Source organism: Centroberyx gerrardi, chromosome 15 (genome assembly GCF_048128805.1).
Source record: "Centroberyx gerrardi isolate f3 chromosome 15, fCenGer3.hap1.cur.20231027, whole genome shotgun sequence".
Classification (NCBI taxonomy): domain Eukaryota; kingdom Metazoa; phylum Chordata; class Actinopteri; order Beryciformes; family Berycidae; genus Centroberyx; species Centroberyx gerrardi.
The window spans coordinates 8556462-8582067 of NC_136011.1; the positions used below are offsets into that span (position 1 = coordinate 8556462).

At 44.1% G+C, this 25606-nt stretch overlaps 1 protein-coding gene across 1 annotated transcript in view; it reads right to left on the reverse strand.

The window, feature by feature from the left end:
* The window catches only part of cdh23 (cadherin-related 23), a 169164-nt gene extending 148187 nt beyond the window's left edge, over positions 1-20977 (reverse strand). Inside the window, exons 1-3 of the mRNA XM_071913296.2 lie at positions 20893-20977; positions 10730-10823; positions 7676-7750 (exon numbers count right to left, since the gene is read on the reverse strand). Of these exons, the coding sequence (XP_071769397.2) occupies positions 7676-7750; positions 10730-10814 (160 nt within the window). The 5' untranslated portion in view covers positions 10815-10823; positions 20893-20977. The remainder of the gene's footprint in view (positions 1-7675; positions 7751-10729; positions 10824-20892) is intronic.
* Between the last annotated feature and the right edge of the window lie 4629 nt (positions 20978-25606).

Sequence of the window (25606 nt, forward strand, 5' to 3'; positions counted from 1 at the left end):
AGAGAGAGATCAGCAGGGTGTGAGGACAAGGCCAAGGCATGAGATAGTGTCTCTACAGAAAACCTATACGGCTCTTGCATAACATGTTGGACCGTGCAGCTGAAACTGAAGACCGGGCTCAACAGGATAGCGTGCCTATCTATCTATCTATCACGTGTTGGAGTGCTTGTTTTAGAGCCGGACTACACTGGCATCCTACAATGCGGAGTGCAACAGCCCTAAGTCTGAGGCAATCTAAAACAATTCTTGTTAAGAGTCTCATGCAAAAATATCCATCTTAACAATTCATTTAACCTAGTATTGAGTCTTAAAATTGTATTTTTCTTGAAACAAGTGAAATAATCTGCCACTGGGATGAGATAATTCCACTTGTTTCCAATGCAAATCAACTTCATGAATTGTTTTGAATCAGATTTTCCTGATACTAGTGGAGGGACTTGCCTTATTCTGCCTTGTTTCCTAGAAATTTCCTGAAACAAGTGAAACTGCGTTGGAAAATAAGTGGAATTGTCTCACATCGCTGCCAGAATTTTTCACTTGTTTTAAGAAAATATATATATACATATATATATATATATATATATATATATATATTTTAAGACTGAACAGGGGACTAAATTACTTGTTAAGATGAAAATTTTTTGCAGTGCAGGCAGAAAAGCAAGAGTGAAAGTCAGAGAGCCGGGAAGAAAAATAGAGCAGTGGAAAGCGGAAGACGGACGCGAGGAACGCTTAGCATTTGTTAAAGAGTCTGAGGCAATGTTGCAGCGAGGGGCTGGGCTGTTGTGAGCGTTTGCATGGGCCATGCTAACACTAACACGTCACGTGCAGGGTAAGTGCAGACAATATAGCGCAGCACAGCGTCATGATGGATGGTGTGTTTGCAGACGCCGCTGAACCGTGGAACCCATTATTTCCTGGGAGAGAGAGGGAGGAGGTGGGGACGTGGGGTGTTAGGGGGGAGATGGGAGAGGAGAGGAGGAAGAAGGGGAGAGCAAGACACCACAGGGGAGAGATAAGGGATGATTGACTAAACCAAAACAGAGGTCCCTCATGGATGGCAGTCTGCTGGCATTATTGGGAAGCCATGGTGGCAGTCAATGCTGCAGCTCAGTGACAGCAGAGAGCTGTCGGGAGAAGTAAGGAGATCAAGTGTATCCCCTTCCCAGAGTGAGGTAGGCGAGGACTCTTCACGCGGGGAGCAAAAAAAACTTCCAGTCATTAAGAATATCTCCCGGAAGCGTCGGGAATGATCTCCCGCTGAGATCAGGTGGTTCTAACCTCAACAGAGGGGAATGCTTCACTTCTGCGTCTGGGAGATAGGATTTATAGAACCAAGACACACACGCACACACGAACGCAAACACTCTCGCTCACGCACGCGGTGCATATCCGCCAACTCAAACTCACAAACAGTGACAGATACTACGGCGCTTGCCAGAGAGGCAGAAAGGACACACACATTGCATTCCAATTTGGCTAAATGAGGGCTGAATGTGGGAGCGTAAACAGACCTCTGCGCTGCCCTGCTGACAGTCAGACAGTGACAAATATCTGCAGTGTGCCCCGCAGAACAGGCAGGCCTGGATACTAGCCAGCATCCCAAAAACACTGATTCAACTCTCCGAGGAGCTGCCCCGCTCTGCCCCCTTCTTCTTCTCCTGACAATACCCTGATTACCCTTTCATTTTATCACTGCTCATCTTTCTTCGTTCCTCTTTTTCTGCCTCTGTTCCTGCTCTGGATTATCTGGTCTGTAGAGGCAGAGGGCAGGACAAGTGTACACTGGGAAAAATATCCATCGTAACAACTCATTTAATCTAGTATCAAGTCATGGATATCTGCCACTGGGGTGAGATCATTTCAGATGATTTGAATGCAAATCTACTTTCTACTCTTTCAAGAATTTACTCCATAAAGTGATGTTATCTTGATACTAGTAGAGTGATCAGTCTTATATCAAGATAATAGAACTTATGAACAAGATTTTAAGAATTAATACTGGACTAAATAACTTGTGTGTGTGTGTGTGTGTGTGTGTGTGTGTAAGCATGCGTCCACCTGTGTATGTGTGCCTATATGTGCGGTGTGTGCCTGTGTATGCGTAAGCGTGGGTGCAGTCTGTGTGCACGTGTGTGTGTGTGTGTGTGAGTGTGTGGAGTAGACATGTTTGCTTGCAATGTCAAGTCGAGTAAAGCCCGCTGAGGTGAGTGTCCATTGCCAGCCTGCACTTCTCTCACCAAGACAAGGCAAAAAGCATGTAAAGTGTAAAGTGTGTGCTTTGAGAAGTTGGACTCGCCAGCGGACATGCCGTCGAAAAACTATAAGAGCTGTCTGCGGCTGTACATAAATAAATCAATACTAAAAACTACAGCGTCGACCATTAGCTGCTGCGTATGTCTGGCAGACAAAAACACAGGGCAGTTTGGACGGGGATCAGCACGGGTGAAAATGTGTCAGAGTTAAAAGAGAATCAACAAGAGATCCGATGCAGCAGAGTGCAGTTGAGACAGAGGAAGGGGGAAAGGGTTTAGTGTGAATGAGTCACATCTGTGGAGACTCCACTGATACAGCAGCCCAGAGCCAAAGAAAGACGGAGACCATGCACATGCTTGGGTATGCTCCTACGGAGTGCTGTGTAAATCAGCTGGTCGGTCAGTGATTTGCACCGGGAGAGCGGGCCAGGAAGGGAGGCATCACTCTCCGGTCCAGTAATGGCCTGACCAATCATTTGAGCAGCAGCAGGAGAAGCAGCGCTGGAGTGCCTTTATCTCCAGCCAAGTGTCACTGACGGGGAGTCAAATCTGGATTTCCCAACACCAAACACACAAACCACTACTAGACTAGGAGGAAAACCTGTAGTCTTCACCATTACATATACTGTATACTGCATGTTCCTTCACTTATTGCCATGGGAAGGCCATGAGCTAATTAAGAGTGCAACTCTCCTCAGAGTCTGAAACCAGTGAACCAAGGCATGAACCTGTGATGTCAGCAAGAGGAAAGAGGGTGGAAAAGAGACTGACTTTGGACTCATAGAATGTTTTATATCCAAATGATTGTTACTGCATTGTCTTGCCAACAAATATGTTAGCAAATCAAACCATGAATATTGCCGCTTTATCCACAATTCAGTCTCTATTCACAGTGAATGGAGCAACTTCGGGATTTGTCGGTGGATAACATCATTAAGAGGATCTTAGCTCTGTGGGCTCTTTGTAAAAGACGTTTAAAAATCAATACGGCGCTGTCCATGATCAAAGCAATAACATACTGGATGTGAATGTCTGTACGGTTTAAGAGGTCAGTCTCCTTTTAGATATAGGCTTCCACATTAGGAAGCCATTGCCTTATCAACCTCCAGTACACAAGGAGATAAAGAGGCACTCACATTAGCGCACCATCGTTCTACTATCACTGCCAATAGCTATGAATACATTTATTTATTTGAGCGTAGGCAAGCCAATACTGTCAATACAATAGTGAAATAGAAACGCAGAGGCAGAGTAAGAGAGACAGACTGTGCGTATGTGTGTGTGTGTGTGTGTGTGTGTGTGTGCGCGCGCGTGTAGAGGGGAGGGGGAGGGGGGGGGCTGAGAGCCACAATGTAACAGCCATAGTTAATGCAGAGTGGGCTAGGCAGCCGACAGAAGGGAATTGGCTGGTGAGAGTGTACACAGACATTATCAACACGTTTAGGGGGAAGGCTTTAATAAGTCGTTCCCTGGGGCTACTTCCTGCTCCTTAATTATTATTGAATTAGGAAAGCCATGGAGCTAATTAAAAGTACAAGGTATTTACTGTGGCAGTAGAAGAATGCGAGGGAGCAGAAGAGAGGGTGGAAGAGAAAGGGAGAGAGAGAGTGCGAGGAAGTTAAGAGGAGGAGAGTGAGAGAGCGAAAGAGAGACAGGAAGAGAGGGAGAGAGCAAGATGTCTAGTGGATATTTTTTATTGACATATACAGTATATATCGACATAAACTGAGCATCCTGGTATTTGTAGGTAGGCACTTCCACAACTTTTTGCTCAGAATGGTTTAAAAAGTTTGTAAAGATGAGGAAACTTGCTGTAGTTATTAATAAAACAAAAGGGAGAGCGATGTTTGAAGAGCCAAGCCTCTGGAAGCACATGTAACCCTGCTGGTCTTAGACTGGATCCTGCCAGAGCCTTTTCTCCTGTGCTGCTCTGAGCCCCTTCAGCCTTCTCACTGTCTCAACAAAGAAAACAACACTAAGGGGAGTAAATCTGGCTATACACAATAATTCATACCTTGCAAATAAACATGTGTTTTAATGACGTTAGCCTAGGCCAAACTTTTAAATTTAATCAGACACCGAAGCCTTATGCTCAATTGGCGTAAACTACAAGACATGCACAAATCATCCCAGCAGAGTGCGGAAGTTTCTTATTTTGAACAAATGTTGTGTTCTCTCCACAAGTTAATTACTCAGTAGAGAGCTTAATCTGCCGAATCAGGGCAAAGTGGATTAGGAGATGAGAGCGTTTAATCAAAGTGTTCTCTCACTCTAATTACACATCCCATTTCCTGACACAACACACTGTTATCTGCCACTGCATTTAGACATCAGCTCCTCCGTTTAGCCAAACCCCAATGAGGGCATGATCCCAGTGCTTGGGTGTGATAAAAATGCATGAAATATGAACACACGCAGGCGTGCCCACACCAAACACACATGTGCACGGGCACGGTATACACCAAGGCGTACACACACACCCACACGTATGTGCGCACACACCCACACAAACACAGACACATGCAGGGGCGCACACGTACACACACAGACACACAAACACTCTGTGAACTGAGATGAACAGAGAGAGGAATTTATTCTTAACACCATATGAAATATTCTTTTTGTAAATCTAAAATGAGATGATCTGAGGCTTTATCATACCTTTGTGGCGCATAGCAGAACACTAAAATAGCCTAATTACACAATACAGGTGTCATACATGCCAACAAGAACTATAGCTTCCTCTTGGGTTCAGCCTCATCCGCATCTCTTGTGCTTGCCAGCATGATAGACAGCTTCACTGTCAATTGAGCCAAATCAAAACTGCACTTGACTCAGGGGTGAAGGATAGTATTTACACCAGAGGTGTGAATGAGGGACTTCTCCTACTGTGTTACACATGACTCTGCAATATACATACACTGTATGTGTGCAGCATCTCTCCTACACCGTGTCCCGACTCCTGAGCCAGACCCCTTGCTGGTGAGAGGAGGAGAGGAGGGGATGTAGCCTCAGATCAAATATCCATGCTGGGGTTGGATGTGTTCCCTCATCTCTCTGATAAATAATCATGTGCTCTGCCAGCCACACAGGGCCGTGGCTACGGGCTCTGAGGCCTACATCAGCCTTCCAACTGCAGTCACTGATCTGCTGCCCAGACAAGGTGTGTGTGGGTATGGGTATGGGTGTGTGTGTTTGTGCAGACCATTTCAAACTAGGATACCTGCTCCGCCCATGTTTCCTATAAATGTCCTCCTGTGCATGCGTCACATAGGCTATACAACAAACTGGTTCCTGGGTTTCACTTCACACATCCAGCTCACATGTACCCCATGCTGTTACATCATCACCGGGATTTAGCCCTGCAACCGCCATGGTAACTGAATATGACCAATCAGAGTTACTGTGGAAACCTGATCACCGGGTTGAAGTCATGCAGTTTGGCTGTCAGAGAATCAGACAGCGGCTCATTTAGGCTGTTCATCAAAGCTATGGTGAAATAATGGCCAAATGAAGTATGGGGCAAGGTATGGCGTTTTGAACATGATTAACTCGCCTCTTTTGTTCCCTAAAAGCCCAATTTAACAACTCTTTATTCACTGCACAATCTTTTCACTGAATCTTGAGATGAGAAAATATGTATCTTTAATATGCCCTTTATTCAAATCAACAGTAAGAGCGATGTCGGCATTGAAACCACTGTTGGGCAAGTCTCCTGAGCCGGTGTGTTGGATATCAAGTAGATATGAGTTTCGGGGGTGAAAAGGACATTGTGCTACCCTATGGCACCTGAAATCCTCTACTCACATGACACACTTACATACACACACACACACATACACATACTTAACAAACCCTGTCTCCATAGCTTGATTCAGTGTGCGTGTGTGTGTGTATGTACTGGAGGGCCTCCCGGACGAGGACATCTGCTGAGCTAATAAACAATAATCTTGACAAATTGTCACTGTCCAATCACTCAGCCCGCCCTCATCATCACACCACTGAATAAGCCATCACAGGCCGGGTCGGGGACATGACTGACGGCTCTCTGGACCAATGGAGGGGGGTTGCTGGACTGAAGCCCAGCTGCCTGAGGAGAGGACACAGTGATTCATGGCCAGAGGGCAACCTGGAGAGAGTGGTTAGGGAAATGAGCAGCGCCACCCACAAACACATCCATGCCCTTGGCTGGTTAGGAGACCAGCTGACTGACTGAAGGATGGCTTACGGCCAGAAACAGCTTGGTACTGTCGGACGGAGAGGCCAAAGCAGACAACGATGAGATCAATGAGGTTAAGGAGGAGGAGGATGGTGTTTGGGGTAGGGATGATGATGTACTGTAGGCTCGGTGGGTTACTGTGACCTTTGCTTTTCCTGACTCCAATACAAAGTAGTAGTAGTAAAGCAAAACAGACAACAAAGACGATGATGATGTGGAGGGGGATGACGGTGATTAGCGACGGAAGCTTGGTGGCGTATTATGACCTTTGCTTTTCCTGACTCCAATACAAAGTGTAAAAAAAAAAAAAAAAACACATTATAGGTTGTGTGTACCAGCGCAATGTAACCCATGACCCACACTCACACACACACCAACAGACGCAGGCACACAACACACAAGCTTTCAGTCTGAGGGTGTAGACATGGATAAGTGAGCACTCCAAGACTCAGACCACGAGTGCAGACAGACTGGCAGAGGGTAAAGGTCGCGTGATAAAAAAACAAACTCCTAGGAAATCAATCCAATATAAAGGATTTTAATTCCGAGCCACAGACAACCTCAGAAGATGATGAAAAGCCAGACATCTCCAAATTGCCCTGTCAATCACTGCAACCAACAAAAATGACAAAAAATAAATAAGAGGGGGAATAATAGACCCAGGAGGAAACGGATTCAACCATATCTGGCTTTCATACCGTAACCCCCAAAGTCCCCCAACAGCTGTGGGACATGACGTCCAGGCAAGCCTGAAATAACATTGAGATATCACATCTAGAGGAACTCTTTCATCCAGACATCAACACCAGGACGTGCGATATCCAAAGCATCCAGGGTTTCTGTGGCTTTTGCGTCAGCTATACATCAGACAGCCTCCCAGAATCGCTCAGACGACCAGGCTTCAGGGATTCCTTCTCATCACACACACACACACACACACACACACACACACACACACACAGATATATATACAAACACACACACATGCCCTGATAGAGGGCATCCATTGCTATCTCCTTTTATGACATTTTTCTTTACTTGCTCTTTTCTCTCTCTCTGTTTATATTTGAGTAATACAGAGGACAGACTATTGCTGAGCAGTAAACAAGTTGACACAGCCATCAACAAAGACAGCTTAACTTTCTTCAAACCATCTAAATGCATCAAACAGAGCACGCCGACACACTCTGCGGAGACTCACCGACAGCTGCATTCTCATAGATGAGAAGGTAGGACTGGAAGAAGTAGTTCTCGAAGCGCGGAGGCTGGTTGGAGGCTGTGATGGAGAGAAGAGGAAGAGAGGTGGATCACAATAGGTCCCCATACAATCTACTACAGTCTCTGTGATTTTAAAAAAATAATATTGTTAACGTAATAATCGCTGACATTTGTAAATGTCATCATCTGACGACTTCTAGTGACTTTTTGAGCAGCCGATAGCCACTTTCCTTGGAGGAGAGTTGGCAACACTGCGGGAAAGTGAGTTTTGACAGAGAGAAATCTCAGCACCTGGCCGAGTAATCGGCCTTCCCCCTCGTCGTGAGTCATTGTTGGTATTGATCAACAACAATTAACCCCCCCCCCGCAGATACATTATGGTAATTTTGGGCAATGGAACAGTAAAAATCCTACTTATTGCCCTTTTAAAATTAAAAATGCAAGTGTTTCCACATTAAGAAGCACTTTGCAGTCAGGATAAAAACACTGTAAACAGAAAGCATCAATTAAACAAGGAAGATAATGCTGCTGTCATGAGAAAAACTTTCTAACTCCAGGTTTATTTAGGTAGAGCGAGTTGTATGCCTCTGCTGTCAACAAAACCCATTCAACATACATGATCAATTTTCAAAAGTGCATGGATGTAGGTCTGAAAATAGTAAGTTCTTGTAAAGCTGCCTTTTTGAAGATACAAGATTTTGACATCTGACAGCAGTGATAAAGCCAGTTAAAAAAAAGAGATTAATAAGATTAATAAAAAGAGATTAAAAAAAAGGAGCAACACGAAGCGGAATCATTCCCTGCAGCATGTCCAATCATATTCAGCATGTACACAGTATATGTACTTCTGTATTTCCAGCGAAGAAATTATGAGCAACGTCATATTGATTTCTCTGTGCGGCAGGGAAGATGTTCCTGCTGATTAACAGAATCCCACACAATTGAATCCCCATTAAGGGTTAATAGCTGGAAATAGTGGCACGTGCGCACGCCTCCGCCGTGTTTGGGCCTGTGTCTGCCGTGTCAGAGGGCAGCGGGATACAAGCTGTTTTGTTGGGGGAGATCAGGGAACAAAGCTGACGCTCTTTGATCAGCCGAGCGGGGCGGAGGGCCACAGAGACGCCGGAGCGAGAGAAAGGGGAGGCCCAGCCTGTTTGAAGTGCGAGCGTTTGATAGAGTGAATCGGTCCTTTGAACGCGGGAGCCTCTCGTTTTGCACACTCCTCCGCTCGCCTGTGCGGCAGAAGATGCTCATCGCCGTCTTGCCAACGTGGCTCTTGGCGGGTGCCAGGAACACGGAGCGTGCTTCGCAGAGGAGGGGTGGTGGGGGGAGGGAGGGAGGGAGGGGGTGTAGTTAACAAGCTCCCATCCATACCTGCAGCTTAATTACTGTGAGGCATCGCATCGGAGCCCGGGCCGGCGGAATGAGGATAGATTACACCCCCAAAATAATCACAGTAGTGATCATGCCTCCCATTTGCTGGAGCAAGGAGGTAATGCTCAAGAGGAGCACAGGGTCAGTGTGCTAATGGGTTAGTTAGAGAAAGCAAGGGGGAGGGAGACAGAGAGAGAGGGAGGGAGGGAGGGAGGGAGGGAGGGAGGGAGGGACAGAGGTTCAGGCCAGAAAGATGTGGTAATAGACAGAGAAGGCAAACAAGGTGCGAGGGGAGAGCGAGGGGAGAGCGAGGGGCGGTGGAGGACTCCGGAGCGCAAAGCCCTTGATAAACTCATTGTGGGTGATGGAAAGAGGTTGTGGCATTCACTTAATAACTTTCCCCGCTGCTTCGGCACTGTGTGTGATTGGAGGTGTCTCCTGCCTGTCACAGCGAGACTGTTACCGTGACTTTCCACAGCAGCGAAGCACTCTCACTCTCTGTCTGTCTGTCTGTCTGTCCGTCTCTCTGTGTCTTTCCAACACTCTCAAAGACACACTCAGCAAGCAGACAAATCTTTTAAAGTGGTTCTTCGGCTGGAGAATAATGCCAGACAGACAAGGGGAAGACAAAAAAGGGAGTGCAAGGATGAAGGAATGACAGGATAAAACTGTAGGAAAAAAAGAAGAAGAAATAGCACATGAATAGGGGCTGAAAGGAAAAGGCGTGGAAGTCAAGAAATGGCGAGGGAAAGCGTGAGGTGTAGAAGGTAAGAGACAGAAAGATGAAAAAGTCTTTTAGGGTTTTGATTATCAAGGACTGAAGAGGAGGTTGTACAGGTATTGTAAAACTCCTATTAAAAACCTGCCATCAAATCTCTTGCAGTAGCCTGGGAGGTCTTCACATTTTGGAAAGTTTTCTTTTTTTTTTGTCTTAATGGTGGTTGTAGGGCTGGGCGATACTGACAAAATCAAATATCACAATATTTTTGACCCAATACCTCGATATCGATAATGTGACGATATTTTGGGAATGACTATTGGTGCTTAACACATGAGAACATTTTGAGAAACGAGCATTAGTAGGCTAATGGGGATATGATGGCGAAGCAGGTAGAAGCATTCATTGTTCATTTCACTCTTGAACATTAGAACAGTCAAATAAGTAACTGTAAAAGATAACTATAACACAGCTTTTTATATCACGATATTACGATAACCAAAATCCCAGAGAATCTTTAGTTTTATATCACGATATCGATATTATATCAATATTTCACCCAGCTCATATGTATTTGGTTGACAAAGGTAGTTTTTAATATTGAATGCTGATGCCACACTGATATTTTTGAAGCCTTTATTTATTCAGGGAAAGTTGACAGACTGATGCCTGCTCTGTTTCAGCAACACCCTGCTTCACATTCACACAGTTGCACACAATGCCCAGTACAACCACAGTCTTCCACTGTCGGCCACTGAGCAGCTACACAGGAATAATTGGAATATGAACTGAAATATAAGCACTGTACCAGACGTTTATGTTCACTGTATACATTATTCAGCATAAAGGCCTTTCTCTTATAATGGCCTGTCACAAACAAAAACGCCTGGTCTTTGTTTGTTGGTCTAAGTTTTCCCTTAGTTACTCTTGATAGTAGGTACTCACCTTCACAGAAAGGGTGGAGAATGAGGAAGGGAAGGAGGAGCTTGGCCAATGTCATCCTGCCGCCTAAACCCACGCTCCACGACATCGCCTTCACCTGCACAAACACACACACACACACACACACACACACACACACACAGAGAGAGACAGAGGATACAGTCACAAGTGTTTAGTTAGTTGATTACCCACGTTACAGTTTTAATCTCCAGTCGCTGTCTGTCACGTAATGTCCTAAGAGAATTCAGCTCGTTTATGTTAGGTGATTACCATTTAAGCGAGTGGGAGATGTGATCAGTATAATTACGAGGCAGGGAAAAAGGATACTCTGTATGCTTAAAGCAGGTGTTTTCTTGTGCGTGTGCGTGTGTGTGTGTGTGTGTGTGTGTGTGTGTTTGTGGGGGAGTGTTGATGAAGGCGAATTCGCAGCAACAGCTCATTTACACACTGTTTAATAGCCATAATCAAGACGTCGCAGTGTTAATTGTCTGATGAAAATTCAGTGTCTGGTGCAATGCAAAAAGGAAAAGCAAAGTGTAAGTGGTATTTGCGAGGCACTCGTCTGGCGCAGCTTCACTGAGCCAACTGTAAGGTCGAAATTAATGACGCGTAATCACACTTAATACGTGGAGGGCATAATTAAGCTAATTATAGCGTTTTGATGGCTGTGGATGTTTGTTTACTGGTATTTACTGTCAATGTCACTGGGTGGAGGGGGACAAAGCTTCTGCGCACACCTCCAATCGACTGTAAATGGCTGCCATGCTTTGTCACTGACTCTCTCCCGCTATCTATCTCTCTCTTACACATATACTGTATACAGACAAACATGCAGCAAGGAAGGCAGGCTTACAGTGATGTTTGCTTTGGTAAGCCTGTACCTAGGTGACATGTTGGCAGGTGTGTGTTGGCCTGCTGCCGCATGAGGGCTCCTGTCAACGAGTAGCTCAGCCAATGTAGAAACCTCTCGCTGTCTTCCCTGAGATCAGCCCTTTCATAATTCATTACATCTCTCATGTCTCCCTCTCCCTCTCGGTCTATTTCTCTATCCGTTCCCTCCCTTTCCACTATCATCATCTGCCCCGGCGAGGCTTCACCGGTCGCTAAACTCATTCGCTGACAATTTCATTTTGAGGCGTTATCTGTCTAAATTCTCCCTCTCACCAAAAGCCACTATGTTTTTGGCTCGCAGTAACACTCCCCCTGGCACGTGCAGAGACATAGTGCTGCTTGTCCTTCAGGCATCCGACAGCCAAACAGCAGAAAAAAGGGAAATAAACTACAGGAACCCCGTGCGAGAAGCAGTAAAATACAATAAACATGGCGCTTTGTGTTGCTGCTTGCTGTCCCGTCACTGCAGTGCTGCTGGAGATATACGGTGTGTAGTGAATTCAATGCAGACAAAGCAGCTAAAATTTACAGGTGAAGGAGAAAGAGAAGCATGGTAAAGAATGGCCTCTGTCATTTCTTACTGTATATATATATATATATATATATATATATATATATATATATATACTGTGTGTGTGTGTGTGTGTGCGTGCGTGTGCTTGTATCAGCTGTGCATGTGTGTCAGTTTAAATAGGCACATTTGTTTTCATTTGGATTCTTGTTTCCTCAGCATTATTCACTTCCTCTAACAATGCTGCCTGCACGGCTCTTTTCTGCTACTTTTTCCTTCCTTCTTTCCTTCCTTCCTTCCTTCCTTCCTTGTATCTATCCATTCATCTCTCCTGCTGGGCCCTGAAGACCTTGTCTCCCTTTTCTCTTTGCCTCTCCCCCCTTGTTCCCCTCCCTCCCTCCCTGCTCTTCCCCACATAGCTGTGGTCCTCATAATGAGGACCATTATAACCGCTCAGTTGGTAACTCTGACAGAAACTTCAGAGTAAATCCACTGAAAACGGCAGAACTTGAAACTGTCCACGCGACGACGGCGGCGGCGACAGACTACAGACGACCACAGCTCGTCCTCACCTGGAGGAACACTCACTCCCTCTAATCTCGTCTCCTACCGTCAGTATCATAGACGCGCCTCAGTTGGTATTACTGGGATAGCCCGGAGCACTTTCAAAGCCGCCAAATGTATTCTTTGGATACACACTGTTTATCAGGCCCCGTAACTAAAACACAGCGCGCTAAACGACCTCAGGGCAAAGTCTCAAAGTGCTCCCTGTGTTCTCCAGTAATGCTAGGGTAGGGCTGACCAGCTAGGACAAGGACAATCAATATAAACACATTCTTGGCTCTCCAGTCTGATAACAAATAAAAACATTGGGAGCGTGGTAAGGTCTGCTTGGGTTTGAATACTTATTGAGCTATTAGTCGATGTGTTTTCAGACTTTCAGATTGTTCCCAGTGTCTGGTTATGGCTGTCATACTGGTTATTATTCAACACTGGTTCAATTATTCAATACACAGGTTTTGAGGTGTCAAATTTGATGCCGTTTCCAAAATTATTTTTTTTTTTTTATCCCTTCTGTTGTTCAATGAAAATACATTTCATTAAGCCTTTTTCCTTTTTCTATGTATCATTTGTACTATCTGCTTTTCTAAATAGAATCAGACCGTGCGCTATTGATTTTCTCAGAAATAGAAATAGAAATGCCCACAGACTAATTGAATATTTGAGATGCCATTGAAAGAATCCATCATTCTGAAGCATTTTGATACAATCTGATGCCTCAAAATTGATAGTGGCACCAAAAATCTGTACAATACTGATATGTATCATTTTTCATCTCCCTGTTCTATTATTCAGTAGTATATGCTGGGTGGTGGTTTGTGATTTACACATGGTCTTTACTTCGGCTGTATGCTCTCCCCTGCCATAGAGCCAGCTGATCTCTCTCTCTCTCACACACACACACACACACACACAAACAAACACATCACACAGATGCAAACCCACACCAACTTACACTACATATACTCCCGCAAACCTTATCCAGCCTCTTCACTAATCCTTCCACCAAATGCTAAAGGACATTTCTGAGATGACGGCTGGATGAGTGTGAGTGATGGATACTGGCTGAGACAGACGCGTTGAGTTTCAGAGCGCTGAGGCTACGGCCACGGATACAACCAGCCGTCCTGCAGCAGCATCCTGCTCTCTGCCCTGTCCAGGATGCAGGGGGATACAATATTAAACATTCTCACATTGCACCCCCACAAGGCTACAGTTACACTGTACTATTATGATTGCATTGAGGGCTCACACTGACCTAGTTATCCGTTGTATATGTAACCTGGATTCTGGAAAGCTTCCCAGAAATTGCACCAATTCTTGACTGATTCCTGACTTTTGACTTACTATGCACTGCACTTTGGCTGCGGCTGATTTCTCCAAATATTCAGGTTAAGCAACGGCGAAGGGATAACATCGAGCACAGAGCAGCCGAGGTAAGCTGAAAAAACAAGCAGGGGCACCTAGTGGTGGAGGTGAGTTAGTAATTAGTGTAAAGGCAGGATCTAGCTTTAGATTTAGCTGAGCGCCTACGGGACAGGCTGAGAGGTTGGCGAAGCAATCAGTCATGCCCGGGGCAATTACCTGCAGAGGACAGGGCTGAGCGGTGAGGTGGCCCTCGATGGTGCCCCCCCCACCCCCCCACTGCAGCACCGTCCCTCTCCCTCATCTACATTGTCACTATCCATCTCTCCCTCACTTCCTTCGCTCCCTCCTTCCCTCTGTCAAAGTCATTGCTCGTCTCCCGCTTACCCCCCACCCCCCCCTCCGACAACATCTCGTACCCATCTCTCGCTCTCTCCAGGCTTGTCTCTTTCTCTCTGCATTCCTTTCTGTTTTTTTTACTCTTTTTTTTGCAATTATTTGTTTCTCTCTCTCTCTCCCCCTCGCTCCCTCTCTCTCTCTCTCCGCCCTGTCTGTTCGAGGTCCTATTCATGTCGGCTCTTGTCTCTTCCTTTTTGGATTAACAACGCAACATCCTTGGCTTGTCCACTTATGTATGTATGCCGCAGTCCTTCCAAACAATTTTTTCATTGGTCAGGAAAGCCTTTGATTGCTCTCAAGTCTCTTTGTCTATTTTGCATCAGTTAAGAAAGTTATTATTGACCTCTGATAGTTTCTCACATTTATGTATCAGGCATTAGAAAATCGAATCTATTTCAAGTCCATTAAATCAAGTCTATTTTTTTACACCCTTTATATTTGCCAACAGGCCCGAGATCCTGCCCTGGACCCAGACTTAAAGGCAGGCTATTTCAAGCCCCCCAGAATGCCTATTAGGAACGTACACAGCTCCCACCGGGCAAAGCTTAGCCCGGCTGAGATCCAGGTCGGTTTAATGAGAGCTGCCGTCCTATAGCTTATCTGACAGTAATATGTGATTAAGGCAGTGTAAAGTGAAGAGTAATATCTAGACCCGCTGGGCTCTCTCCGGAGAGGCCAGCCTGCCCACACGGCTGTATCTCCCGGCCTACAGCACTCGATATTATTGATTACATGGCAATTGTGTCTGACTTGCCTTAACCTCCAAGGCACCCTTCTCAGAGGGAGCGGCGGGCCTCAGCTGGCAGCCAAATCTGGATTATCACAGCAAATCAATGGCAGATTTCTGCCCGCCCTCTGTCCTCATGAAAAAGCCATCACTCATTAGCAGAGAGATCAGAGACAGATTAGGAGACATTTGGCTTTGTCAGGGAGGAGGGAGGGACAGCGCTGCTCTGATGAGCTGAGTAATGTCTTCCTTCCTGCCCTCCCGATCTCTTCATCTCCAACATGACACACGCTGCTCTCCGAAAAAGCCTTACTCAGCAATCCTCACGCACATGACAAGAGCGCAATGTAAACGGGATGGCATCTGGACTGCACTGCAGGTAGTCCTTCACAAGAAGAAGTGGTAATCAAACTGGCATGGCACGTTGAAGCTCTGAGTAACTTGCTCAATTTGGTCAGGTGATGTATGAAATCGGTGGTGCCGCATAGTATTCCACATTCACGGCCAATCAGAAGTGCTTCCTCATCTTTAACACAAAGCTTGGGCGAACCTACCCAAAGCCACTAAATCAGTCAAACGTTAATGAATTGACAAACATGACACGAGCAGCTTCCATTTCAACGGAACTAAAGCAGGCTCCCGCTTGCTTTGCTTCTTCGGAGCGTAGTTGGACTGAAGCCTCCTCTCAATAAAAGATCACTAACTGACTCCCCGCCAGGCAAACAGAAGATAGGGGGCTATAGGACACATGCCAAGACAAACTCGGTTCTTCCACTGGAGCCGGTGCCTGCGACTTCTTTGATCCTGTATGGACACACGGAAAAAGCTCCACAAAACACTGTGGAAGAGAGAGGGCAGCTTACACGGGACCTGGGGAGACGGTAATTATCAGGAACAGGATGGGAGTGCTGCGAGGCGCCGCATTCCCAGCACCCTGTCACAAACGCTTGAGCAAGCACACCACCTCCCCACCCCCCCACCACCTCCCCACCCCTCTCCCCCAAATACACACATACACACTCTTTCCACCGTGATGTGTGTGTGTGTGTGTGTGTGTGTGTGTGTGTGTGTGTGTGTGAGGGATAGGGGGGGGGATCAGTGTAGCTTCAACTGGAACAAATAGTGGAAGAGAAGCCCCCTGCTAACCCCCCCTGAGCCACACACTGAGACACAGCTGGGTGAAACAGTCAACAGAATTTGTCAAGTGAATGCTGGTGAGCTTCTGTAATAAGAACAATAGAAAGAGACTGATGGTGCAGTGGTGGAGGCAAACGGCTGATGCTCTACTGGGGTGCTCCTGCAGAAAAGTCAGCTACTGTACTCTCAGGGCTTCAATGCTCTGTGCATACTGCTCAGGTAACAAGCTCATTTTTCACATACATGTTGGTAAACGACAGACGCCATAAATGAAGCTGGTTAATTCCTATTCAAACAGACAGTGATGATGTGAAAAGGCCATAATGCGTTTTATAATCATTTGCTAAAAGACCAGATATAATCGATTTACTATATTTACTATATAAAACTATAATACTACTTGGACTGAAAAGACGATTGCCTCACAAATGGATTTCCATGTAAGCACAGTGGAGAGCCAACTTGTCTCACAATAAATGAGATTTAACATTCAAAACACAAAGGAAATCGAGGAATATAAAGGGGTCTAGTGAGCAACCAACCTTGCCTGCTGCTGCCACCTCCATTGTGCCTGAGTGCAGACTGACAAAACAATCTTAGCTCTCTGATTTTAGGCTTTTAGTGTTTTTGTGGAGAAACTGTGGTGAGAACATAATGATACACTCCATGACTTTTTCCCCTTGTCCTTCTACTGATAAAAAAGCACAGATCAATATGCTGTCATGCCTCACAACCCCTTGTGTCCAACCCTCTACTTTCATGCTACTAAATCACAACATTTTGGGCTACATTCCTCTTTCACAATCTAGAAAGCCTATAACAATCATTAGGAAACAAAGAGACATAATGTTAATCAATTCCCCCAAGGGATATTTTATAAGTATGGCACCAGCAGGCTATTCTTCTCAATGCCTCTTTGCCTCATCTCTACAATGGTCAGTGATTTGTCTTTCCTCTTCACTCAAATGTTATGCCGATGAACACATTTACAGCCTCTATAATGTGAACTGATCTGAGGTCTTCTCCAATTCTGGTGTCGGTCTTAAAATGCCTGTTTCTTGGCCGAGCTTTCTTTTCACTTGGCCATTATCCGCTGCAATGAGCTTGGCGAAGCTGTCCCGGCGGAGGCCCGTGTGTATATCAGACAACATAAACACAGACAGCTGTGTCAGAGGGCACCCGATAGCCTGCGGAGACTCATTCATCTCCTTTGTCTCTCTCTTTGTTAGGGCCCAGTCATTCCACCCCAGCAACAGCCGCTGTAGTCTGTTTCTATCCCAGTTGACAGATCAAAACACACCATTTAGTAGCTCCTCTCCAGCATGGACGACCTTTGCCTCTCAACACTTCACCTCTCTCCTCGTACAATCCCGCCTCCTATCTCACGTCTCCCCGCCCCTCCTTCCTCTCCCCCTGCCGCTTCAGCCCCACTCCAGGGCAGCGTTCCATGCGTAAATACCAACAACAAGGATTTGTCACACAACAAAGCTGCCATTAAATTGCTGTTTTGTTTGTTGTACATGGCACGGGTATTTCCAGGGGAGACCAGGATTCAACATGATAAATGCTACAGGCTTAGATATGAATCCCCAATGTTTAAATAGGGAGAATTAAAAAAACCCTTTCCTTTCCTTCAGCAAATTTAAAATTCCTTCATTTCGTATTTTTTGTTACAATTGGACAGAAGTGAACACATAGCTAGCAATGGGACAAGACCGGGCTAATGAGGTTACAACTACCACTGTCAATGATCTGATCTGATCTAATGTGAGCCTACTCTCCACCAAATTCCATCCATAAGCAACGGAGGCATGCGAGAATTGATGGTCCACCTGTAATACAACTGGCTGGGCAGAATCATCTTCTCAGCCCTCCTCTCCACCCTGTTTTCTTCAGTTCTGCCTGGCTGCCTTGGTTGATTTAATGACCACACACAGCAAGACCAGGAGAGAGGAGGAGGGAGAAAAAGGAAAGGTCGGAAACGTACAATGGCCATAATCATAGGTATCAGGAATGTGATCATGGAGACCAAGAAACAGCTGGAAACGGGCAGGAAAACAGCAAGCTGACATTAGAAAAAGAATGGGGACTCTGTGTCCAAAGAAACTGATATCCTTTGAAAAAAATCAAAAGTACAAACTTGAAAAATCACATCCCTGAGTTATGGTTTCTTCAAAGCAGGCTTATAGACAATTCAGATGCTTTCACACCTCAACGCCAAGCCTTTCCCAATGGATCAACTTATATTACAGTTTTGACAGATGGGCTAGGCTACGAGAATTATTTACAACACCGCGGGACAAAAAGGGAAGCTTCATTTCAATATCTACCACTTTTCCATACCCTCGATTACCCTCCCCCCCTCCCTCTTGCACTACTTTACCATTCTTCCAATTTTACAATACTTCCATCCCTTCTTGTTCTCATACGCCGCTCTGCTCCGTCTCTGAGACCTCATAGGATAGTCCAGTAGAGTCACTGTATCTGCAATTCATTCCTCTATCCCTCATATTGGGTTTCATTTGAGCCTGTCAGTCAAGGTGCCTGTCAGATATGGAGCCTCCATTTCACCATCTTTTTTTCTTCCCTCTCGTATTCTGAATGGATTCAGTGAGAGTGACAGACACTCAGAAAGGGCAACTGTCAGAGGCGTGCTTTCCACACATAATACATGAAAAACAGGAACAAAAAAAAGAGAAATGAAGAGTAGAAATGCAATATTTCTCTTAAGCTTATCACATATATAATATGAAATATCCGATTCCTTCAACTTCAAAATATAAACAATCATTTCAAAGTAGTTCTGCAGCATCTGCTCCATCTTTCACTGCATACTGTAGCTCCAACGCAGGGGTGACAACCGCCTCAGAGTTCTACTCATACACTGGTTGACCACAGTGGGGATGGCAGTGAACCTGCAACACGGGAGTATTGAGGCCAAAAGTTCAATGCAAACTCATTCATTCAACATGTATCCAACAAATGGCACTTCCTCAGAGACACGACAAAGGCCTTGGTGACAAAGAACTTATCTGTGTCAAACCAGGAAACCCAAGAAGAATGTATTCAAAGGAAATTCATATTCAGCTGGGTTTAGAGGTTTAAAGCACGTCATTGTATGATCTGATAGGTTGGACACCATGATAACACGGAGATAGTTGATAGTCTTCGCTTGTACCGTTCAAGTCAACTCAACTGCCATGCCGCCCGTGGAGGTCCAGCTTCAAGGGAATGCATGTTGTTTCTTTGCCCACAGTTCAGTTTGTAGTGAACGCTCCCTCAGAAATAAGAGCTTACCCCACCATCCACTAATCTGTGATGTCATACATTACACTGCATAGACAGTTAACATAGAAAAAGGGGATTGTTACTGTGATAGTCTCCCTCAGCATTTTCTGATTTAGGGATGGCAGAACTACAAAAATTCAAAGTTCATTTCAATGTAAAAGTTTAGCTAAACGTTTTTCACCTACAATCAATCAAAAAAAAATCTGCCTGCACATGCTATATGAAAAATATGAAAAATACAATAAAAAAGCATCATCCAGACTTATTGATGGACAATTAAAAAGTATACAAATTGGGACAATGATTACAATTAGTCCTTAAATCATAATATGAGCACTTAATTAAGAGAAATTTTGTAACTGCAACTGTCTCTATAAAAGGATAGTGACTCCAGCTGAGATCATCCTACTAAGTAAAATTCACTTCTACAAAATAAGAAAAATCTGCATTATATGAGTCCACAAAGTCAGTCTTCTATCAGGTGTCTGTGGAGCGATTCCTGGCTGCAGACTACACCGGCTTGGCATCACAAATTTAAGAGTTTTGGTGCTCTTGTATCTATAGCTTCTGGAGGGTGTCCATGTCGGGAAACTATGCCTAGGCTGTCCCAGGCCATTGGAATGACAGTTGAATTCTTAAATTGAGTGGTATTCCCCTTTAACCTGGCGCAGCGTAGCCGCTGCGTTCAGATGACACATGAATAAATAAGTGCGCACCGCGGCGCTTCACAGCAGGCGCTGGCACCGGAGTCGCCAGGGCTACCTGAGATAATACAGAACACCTGACACCTCTATGCAAGCATGCACACTACACCACCTTTACTGACTGCTTAACCAATGTAACCTATGATGACACAACTGCACCAGCAGCATAGTGGCGACTGGACTATTAAAAAAGAAAACATAAGTGGAGTGAAATAGTCTCGGATACTATTTTATTTTGCCTTAATAACCTCACTGTCTTCCCACTGAAATGTTCGCTCATCAATATATTCTCCAGGCTATTAAAAACAAGTTCTAAAACTCTAAAACATTTTAATGAGTTCAAAACAAATTGCTACTGCATAACCATGCGCTAAAGCAAACAAATTGGTCTGTTATTGCGTGCTATTGCGCGTAAAAGTGATGAATTGCGCACAATTCCAGTGGGTAATAGTCAACTCCAAAATAATGGATAAACATTAGCCTTTACGTGAAAACATCTTCTCTGTCGCAGTTATTGCTCTAGCGCTGCTTCGTTTCCATCAACTCATTTCAGGATAATCATGTCATTATCATATTGTCCTACCTGCCTCGTCCGTGTCCGCCGGTGGCTGAGCGCCTTTAGATTCGATTGACTGTCCTGCTGTGATGTTACCAAGTGTCTGCTACTCTCTCTCTCTCTCTCTCTCTCTCTCTCTCTCTCTCTCTCTCTCTCTCTCTCTCTCTCTCCCTCTCTCTCTCTCTCTCTCTCCCCTCGCTCTCTTTCTCTTTCTCCCTCTCCCTCTCTCTAGTTGCTTTTACTTTATCACCACCAACGCCCTGGCCATTACAATTTTCACTTCCCAGTGTTCAGAACTTACTACTGCAAAATGCAGCAAGCACATCGAAAACCTACACCTGTTTGGAGCTCCTGCATAATGCCTAGTATTATTTCCCCACTCCTCAACCTGGGTTGCATTCCTGCAATTCCTACACTCACAGGTGCAGCCCCAGCCTAGATATATGTTGTTCCATAGGCAGGCTATGAAGCAACATGCTTCTGTTTTGCTCCACTGTTTTTAAAGAACACTTCTGTCCATGCATGCAATTTTAAATTGGTTTCCATATATATGCATTTAATGACGGTTTAATTTATTGTGGCCTTTTTTTTTTAATCAGAAAGTAAACATGGTGTGCTCCTGGTGAGTTTATGTCAGTGAAAAATGTAACATAATTAAGCTTAGATCTGTTGACAAATCATTTCCCAGCTTCATGTAAGAGGGTTGATCTCACATATTTGTGGAGAGATTAAAGAGATCTATTTACGAGCCTCCTAAATAATCTTATGAGCTAATATTTTACATGGATTAATTTTCAAGTCCAATATTAACCACAGAGGTCATGGCTCTGAAAATTATTTGCCAGTGTGATAGCCCCATCTAGTGTATTAAATAAGGACTACAAAATCAGCAAAACACAATGTTGTCCAAATTAGACCACTTTATAGTATCAAATGGGAAATTAACACTTTATGAATTATAATTTAGAAGAGTTTAGAATTATAACTATAGTGGCTACCAATTATGCACCAATAGCTCAGATTGGAAATACAAGGCAGCACCTTTAAGCAGCATAACACATTACACACAAAAAAAAAAAAAATGAGAGAGCATCATATTATTTCAGTTTAACTCTTTGTGATTACTTGCATCAGACTTAAGTAATTATCCAAGAGAAGATTTAACACAAATTGTCAGAGTTCTCAAATTCTCTGTCGTTGTTCAGGACATTACTTGAGACCGGGCTCTGTGGTCAGTTGTCAGTTATTTTTTACGGTCTATGGTTGTCACATTGCAGTGTAATGTAGATGAAAACGTAGATAAAACCCCTTGAGAAGGCTAAAACATGGGCTGTTCACCTGTGTGACTCATTTGGTGGTCTTTGAGAGCCCCCTTCTGGCCCAGGCCCTTACTACATTCTTGACTATTTTTTTTCTCATGATCTTTAAATACATTTTGAGGGCCTTTGGGTAAGATACGGCCTTCTCACATGTGGTGCAGCTATGTGACCCTTCTCCTGAATGCAAAATCTGACGGGATGCTGACAGTATGCTGATGTGATCTATGTCATTTTTTGCCTCTTTGGTCATGGTTCTTCAAGTTTACTTTTGTCCTTGTCCTTGTAATCTGAACACATACTGTAACTCACCGACTCACAGATGGGAGGAAGAGTGTTCCTTTGGGTAAATTTGACAAAACCACTTCTTGTGTCTATTCATGTCATGAATTGCAACTCTATTTTCAGTTTGTCACAGAATGCATCCCTCTGTCTACCATCTACACATGTTCACTTCTCACCTGTTTTATTTGGAATTATGCTAATTATGCAAGTCACTGTCCTGTCTGTATTTGCTTTGTAATGGTTACTCAGTAGGAAACTGTGTAGAGTTAAGGAGGCCACAAATAAAAAAAATGTGAGTGGATTGAGGATTGAGGCAATGGAATTTATGAGCTTTGTAGTCTGGACAAATGGCGACAGGTTCACCAGTTTTATTGCATTCTCATGTATAAGAGAAGAAAGTCTCTCAGAGGTTTCTCCACGATATCGTGACACACCTTTTCAGAGTCTTATTAACTCTGTCTACCCTCACACAGTGTGGTGAGGATGTTGTGACAGCAGTGCACAGTTTGAGTACAATCTGAATTCCCACAGTCTTTTCTTCTCATTTAATATATGCATGAAAAGTGGTTTCATGCCAGCGTTTCGAAATGTCAACTCAGCTTTTAAAATATGTGGAGGTAGTGTTGAGCTTGACACTAAATTATCAGTGCCATTCCTCTCAGTCCCGTCCCGTTGACTATAACAGATATTTGTCTAGGGCTGTAAACTATTCGGCCCAGGGTGACTGGGTCATCATGACACATACTTCTGATATTATTTTTCAGCATAGCAAGTACTTAATTCAGCAGCGCAGTGTCATTTCTCTGGCCCTTCCTTGAGAAATGATATAGGCCAGCTGACATCTTGGCCCATCTGTTATTCATACTGTGACAGAAATGTATTCTTCTTAAATTCCGTTAACACTAAGACCTCACCAATGCATCTACTCTGTCTTGAATTAATGTTTCCCGATTGGTTCTCTGCTTGAGGAAGTCTTTCAAAAAGTCATCACATTCCTCAGTATGCTTGCTGTTATCTTCCTTTATCACTACAGGGGTTTGCTGTTGTCCAAGAGTGGAATGTGGTAGCAGACATGCTGTTTCAATGCTACCTGATGTCTGGTCTGAAAATGTCTCTGCACCCAAAACCAGTTCATTTTTCACATCAGCATGAATGCACTTTGACTTTACAGCATCACTTGTCATATTTTGTCAAGCGAAAACCAATCTGAACCACTGCTTTGATGGTCTATCCCAGGGCCCGGCCTTCCTTTATTGTTTACAGGTAAAACCTAAAAGTATTTTACTCACATCTGCTGCTGTTCTATTTTTTCAGTAAAGGCTCAGGACTTTTCCTACCAGGGTGAAGTGTTACAGCTGGATCCCACCTAAAAGCACACAAAAAAGGATACAGTATGTCATGCTTACAGGATAGGTTACATTACATACTGACAAACGTATGTAGTTTTGCACCACTGTAGCACATGAACTGAAGTTCTGATAAGAAGTAAGAGTAAGAGAATAACTAAGCTAACTAAGAGAATAATTGAGTGCAATGAATCTATGTACTCTATAGGTGCTATTCTGTTTTATTCAATTCTGCGTGTTACATTATTTGAACATTCACTAACTTTCACTCATCTAAAGTTGTTTGGGAATTTAAAAAAAATAATAAAGCTCCTACTTTGAGCTGCATGTCAAGCCAAGACCTCCTTGACTCACTTAACACCCTCTTCTTCTTGCATTTCATGACTCAATGTATGATGATGTTTCAAAGTGATATTTTGCTGCTCTCTGCTGGATATTTAACACAGCTACAGTTTAGAAACGTTTCCTATTGAGGTGCCCCTCACCATTAGATTTCCAAGCTGTTTTGTTTTTGCCCCTAAGAGGAGTGGCACAAATGCCTGAATCTCAATTATTATTTCAATAACAACTTGATATGAAGTAAAATATAGGCCTACACTATCTGACTTGATCACTTTTCCCCTGAAACTTCGCACACGTTTGAATCATTTGTGGAAGCCTACCTTATAGTGTAGATGGGAGAGTGATATTATTATTTTTTCTTTGAAACCACATGAAGTAGACTTCAATGCCATTCTTAAAGGGGCATTAAGACCTTTGTAAAGCTCAGGTAGGAATTGCAACAACATCATTGATTTATTTCCTCCTACACAAGTCTCTGGGGATTGTTCCAAAACAGAGTAGGGTCTGAAAATGAGTTTTGAAAGCCAGAAATATCAGCACATAGTAATCATTGAGTCATTACTGATCAACAACCTCACCAAACCCCCCACAGATACAGTATATAATGGTCATATTGTGCTATGGGGCAGTATCTTACTTCTTGCCATTTTAAGTGACCCAACATATTGTCCACATTACATCCTACTAAACTAACTAAACTGATGCTGATACAGTGTAGTCCTCAAGGCCCACCTGTCCTGCAAGTGCTTTCCCTAGCCCTGTTCTTGCACACCCTTAACTGGATCAGGTGTGCAAGAGTGGAGCTGGAGCAGGACAGGTGGGCTCTGAGGACTGGGTTGACAAACACTATAAAACAGGGGTGTTCAACATTATGTTTTCCAATTTAGGGAACTTTCTACTTTTACTCAACTATATTCAAAAACACACAACCTGTGTTTTGCTCCACCAGACTAGTGAAGTAACTAGCAACTGCACCTAAACGTCGTTTACCTGTTTCTTCAAAAAAAATGTCTAACGTTACCTTACAATGACCCACCACCTACAATCCATAAGTGTGTTGCTGTAGTGGTAGGTTAAAGTTTCACCAAAACTTCGATGTAATTGTTTTATGTAACGTATATCTTTAGCCTATTTGTTATACATTACTTACCCTGTTAAAACTGGTGGGATAAATGTTAGTTGGATCCAACCACCTTGAGCATTTCGGCTAGCTTGACATCATCGTTAGCTAACATTGCGCTAGTCATCACTTCACGTTAGCTTGTTAAACTATCTTATGGTTTGCTCTTTTTCCTACTCCAGTGAGGTATTTGGCTTTCCTGTGTGGCTTCGAGGTTCCTCATATATCCTGTTATCACCAGGTACATGTTTTATTTCATGTTTTGTACAATTTGTTGTAATGTTGGCATATCTTTTATCAGTCTGTGTGTTGCTGTCCCAGTGCAGTTGGCC